Source organism: Seriola lalandi, unplaced genomic scaffold, assembly GCF_002814215.2.
Source record: "Seriola lalandi dorsalis isolate HSWRI2012SDOR001 ecotype SW California unplaced genomic scaffold, Sedor1 jcf7180002054564, whole genome shotgun sequence".
Taxonomy (NCBI): domain Eukaryota; kingdom Metazoa; phylum Chordata; class Actinopteri; order Carangiformes; family Carangidae; genus Seriola; species Seriola lalandi.
The window spans coordinates 618,542-623,709 of NW_019525117.1; the positions used below are offsets into that span (position 1 = coordinate 618,542).

General features: G+C 43.0%; 1 protein-coding gene across 1 annotated transcript in view; it reads right to left on the reverse strand.

Moving 5' to 3' along the window:
• The window catches only part of LOC111662537 (uncharacterized), a 43,470-nt gene extending 38,302 nt beyond the window's left edge, over positions 1–5,168 (reverse strand). Inside the window, exons 1-4 of the mRNA XM_087176668.1 lie at positions 5,041–5,168; positions 4,066–4,184; positions 1,506–1,847; positions 1,267–1,374 (exon numbers count right to left, since the gene is read on the reverse strand). Of these exons, the coding sequence (XP_087032794.1) occupies positions 1,267–1,374; positions 1,506–1,847; positions 4,066–4,184; positions 5,041–5,054 (583 nt within the window). The 5' untranslated portion in view covers positions 5,055–5,168. The remainder of the gene's footprint in view (positions 1–1,266; positions 1,375–1,505; positions 1,848–4,065; positions 4,185–5,040) is intronic.

The following is a 5,168-nucleotide window of genomic DNA, read 5'->3' on the forward strand; positions in this document are numbered from 1 at the left end:
ACATCTTCACATCAGGCCAGTGAAGGCAGCAAGGACTGTGTTAACAGCATGTTTTCTACCAGCTACAGTCTTTTCACCTTCGGTGAGTGAAGGGCAGCAGGAAGATTTATCACGTTCAACACAGAGATTTGACTGAGACGTGTTCATGTTGATGGTGGAGCAAACGTTCAGGATCTGACCTGGGTTATTATAAAGATCCTCACATCTCTGCTGCTGATACACACACTGAGACACGCTGAGACACACTGATACACACTGAGACACACTGATACACACACTGTTACACACTGATACACACTGTTACACACTGATACACACTGATACACACACTGTTACACACTGATACACACTGTTACACACTGATACACACTGATACACACTGATACACACTGTTACACACTGATACACACTGATACACACACTGATACACACTGATACACACTGATACACACTGATACACACTGTTACACACTGATACACACTGATACACACTGAGACACACTGATACACACTGTTACACACTGATACACACTGATACACACTGAGACACACTGATAACACACTGAGACACACTGATACACACTGATACACACTGATACACACTGAGACACACTGAGACACAGACTGATAACACACTGTTACACACTGATACACACTGAGACACACTGATAGACACACTGTTACACACTGAGACACACTGATACACACACTGTTACACACTGAGACACACTGATACACACTGATACACACTGAACACACTGATACACAGTTACACACTGATACACACTGTTACACACACTGACACACACTGAGACACACTGATACACACACTGAGACACACTGATACACACACTGTTACACACTGATACACACAGATACACACTGATACACACTGTTACACACACTCTTACACACACTGATACACACTGATACACACACTCTTACACACTGATACACACACACACACACTGGTACACACTGACACTGATACACACAAACAGCAACACACTGATACACACACACTGATACACACTGAAACAAATTGATACACACTGATACACACACACTCATACACACTGACACACACACTGATACACACACTGTTACACACTGATACACACACTGACACAAATTGATACACACACACATACTGATACACACACTGACACACACACTGATACACAAACTGACACACTGATACACACACTCTGACACACACACTGAGACACACACACACACACACACACACACACACACAGTACATACCTACTGTGTTCTTCATCTCTTTAAACAGCCTGACGCCAAACACAGCAACAACCAGCAGAACCAGCAGAACCAGGACAGCTAGGAGAATCCAGCACCAGTCTGGACGTTCTGTAGTCGACACAAATAACAAGGTAAAAACAAATAAAACAACATTTCTGATCAATACACAGTAAACGTCTACTCTGACCTCTGACCTGTATCTACAGCTCTGACCTCTGACCTGTATCTACAACTCTGACCTTTGACCTCCAGTGGTACTTCTCTCCGGCTCACTTCTCGCCCCCCCTCTCTGATGATGCAGGTGTAGGTGCTGCTGTCCCTGATGGTGGGTCTTCTCAGAGTGAGGCTGAGGTCTCCGGTCTGCAGAGCGTCCGTCCTCATGGACGTCCGGTCTCTGTAGTCCTGGTTCTGGTCTTTGAGTTCGTCCCCTTCCAGCTGACGCTGGTGGACGGTTGAAGGACGGAGGTCGGAGCGGCTCCACACCACTGAGGGATCTCCCAGGTCATTGGTGGGAAACTCACAGGGCAGCAGGACAAAGTCGTCCCCCTCATATATCTCCAGAGCTGAGGCATGCTGGGACACTGAGGACACAGACAGAGACATTAGTCCTCGTCCTCAGGTGAGACAGAAACCAGTCTGGTCCACTTTGTGCAGCGTGAGCAGAGTGTAAACTAAACACATGTCTGAATGAAGCTGAACATTTACATCCACACAAACATCACAGCAAAGCGTTGTCATGACGACCGTAACGTGAGCTGTAGGGAAGTGAAGCAGCTGCAGAGACTGAATGCTGAGGAACAGACCTGAGGACAGTCTGACTGAACAGTCTTCTACATCATGATGATGAAGACAACAAACATGTTCTGACCTGCTGATCAGTCCTTTGTTTCTGGAAAACATGTTCAAGAGAAATGAAGTGATGCAGTGATGATCAGTCAGATCAGAGCAGGAAGGTTTTCTTGCCATGAAGGAGGATCACAAACACCACAGACACCTTCAAGCTGCTTCTTCCTGAACTCACTAATGCTCCACAAGCACCTTCAGTTCTCAGCTCACAGCTGTCACCTTCCTCCTCCTGATAATCTACTGACACTCAGAGTAAACTTTCACTCTCAGCTGCAGGGAGGTTTTTTAATTACAGACAGTATCAGGGTCTGTTTGAGCAGCTTTCCACACCTGTGTGGAGGCGAGGTCGGTGGGAGGGGAGGTGTGTCAGTCAAAGACTAAAGACATTAATGATTAACCGTTTAACCAACAATGAGAATGTTGACCGATTAATCAGTAAAACAATGTTTCTGAACAAACAGCAGGAGACCAGCTGTCCGCCGAGCTGAGGACTGAGGTAGGCCTGGAATGGTTACTTTGTTTTGAGGTCTGAAAAATTAGACTACACGTTTATGTTTTGTTCACCTGTTGGAGGAAGAGGAGGTTTTCCTTACAGTGCTCTCTGCTGGAGGATTCAATGTGTTTTCAATTTGTTAAACTGGTCATAAGTTAGAAAGTCTGGCTGCTATTTGCTATTTAAGTTATAAAATATTTTCCTACACGGGGGATCTAGGCTGTTATGTCAGTTCAGCACATGTAAAAATAAAAATAAACCCCTTCTTATGAAAAAAAAAACATCAGTTGTATTGGTGTTTTTTAAACGGGTCACCGACACTTGTCAAGTCTAAATAGTAAATTTTATTTTTGACGGTTAACGGTCGGTTAACGAGCGTTGGCTATTAGTCAGAAAAAACTAGCCCTAACTTCCAAATGAGCATCCCCAACCAAAGACTGAAGAGTAACAAACACTGTTCCTTGAGCTGCTGGTTTTTTGTCAGTTTTAACAGTGTGAACAGCACAAACCAGATCAAATGAAACCAAAACCAAGTGACTGTCATGTCTCTAACTGGTCTGGACCAAAGCTTCACTTGTACCAAAGACAAAATTGCAAGTAATTAATTTTACCGATGCTGCTTAAACTCACCAGATACGAGTTCATCTCTTAAATCACCCGGACGTACCATTTTACCTTTTAACTGGAGCCTCACAGTTAAATCAACTGTGATAACAACTCTATACAGTTAAACACACGGCGACAGTCTGATTTGACACACCACAAACACACAGTCTGAGAAGAGTTGAGGCAGTTAAAAACATGGCACAAAACCTGCATCCGTGTGTACAGTTTTTTAAATGGAGTTTGGTGGAAGTTTTTCTTACTGTACAGGAGCATCACAAACATCTTCATCTTGTCTAAAAACCATTAACGATTACAGTCCCGTTAAAAATCTGCTTCTTCCTGAACTCTCTTGATACACTCTGCTCTTTCACCTGCCAACCTGAAGCAAGCAGGTGGTGGGCGGGGCTCAAGGTCCGATTGGGAACCATGAGGAAGTAAGGCCCGAGCTGCGGTGGAAAAGTCAATATAACCTCCTCACTGACCTCATCTCCTCGACGGAAAACGTCACGAGGTCAAAGATGTGATGAATATACATCAGGACTGAGGAAAAGAATCTAACTGAACTTACACTAAGCTTTAATTTGTAACTAACATTATTAATAACACCTGGAGGATCAATCGTCCTTTAACCACAGAAACAAACAGGACTGAAATGTTGAAATAAGAAAACATGAAAGAAAAATACAAATAAAGAAAGTTCAGTCACTAAAATAACAATTAAATAGAAATAATGCATCTTCGGTTGTATAGAAATTTCAGTTTAGTTCAGATAAGTTATTTTTTTTAAATAGTCGACTAAGAGTCTTTTTTAGTTCATTAAGGGCACCAGGTGTTTCTGTTGTGTTAGAGCTTACCTGGAATCTGAGGTGAGAAGCTGGTGCGTCCAAATCCATGGAGTTGTTCCTGGACTCCTCCATGTGCAGCAGCAGTGGTCAGCTGACGTCCTCCTCCATCAACTATTAAAAAAACCAACCTGCATCGCAAACATTTATCATCAGTTAAAGAAAATGACACACAACATGAAAATCATAAATTATTCACTTTTCAATATAAATGAAAGACATGTTACAAGATGAGGTTTGTTATCACGTATCAATTTACCACAATCTATAAATATATTAATATATCTCATTTCAGAGGAACTTTCAGCAGGTGAATATAAGAAGTCTTCAACCGTCAAACTGAACTATTTTAAAATTAAAAATCATTAAGTTAAATATTGTATCTATAGCGTCTGTCATGTTCATGGGCCTGACTGTGTCCCATTGACAGAGACTGGAGCTTGTCACTCTTCTACCGTTATGATGTTGCGGCACAGATGTGTGAGGAAATTAAACTTCCACATGAAGCATTAAGAGGCAGCAGCAAGTAAACAAGCTAATTACACTAATCAAGTTGTGTGCTTAGGGTGGGGGAGAGGGAGAGAGAGAGGGAGAGAGACAGAGAGAGAGACAGAGAGACAGAGAGAGAGACAGAGAGAGAGATGAGGTGATGCCGGCGACCGGAGCAGAGAGCTATATATATATTCTGGCAGTAGCACAAGCAGAGCCGCCATGATGGCAGTTGGTCCCAGGCTGCATGAATTCTTTCTTCGCGGCATCACGGACGGCGGGAGGTACAACGATCCTCCTTGGCGCCATTAAATTTATACCGTGCGCAAGACAATAATCTCTGAAAGCCATATTTCACATCACAAACCCTACAGTGGTGAGTTTTTTTAATCAACCACAACATGTTTCACCGACCGTTATTCTTCCCGCCGTCACCATCATCAAATTAGCATGAGCTAACATCTTTTAAGCTAGCGCTGAAAAAGAAAACTCACTCACCAGAGAAAAGTCATCGAAAACACATTAAAACGTGGTTCTCCTGAGTCCTGCTGAATCCTCCGGCAACACAACAGAACTGGAACAAGGAAACTGCTGTTTCACTTCAACATTGCATTTAAAAGACATAA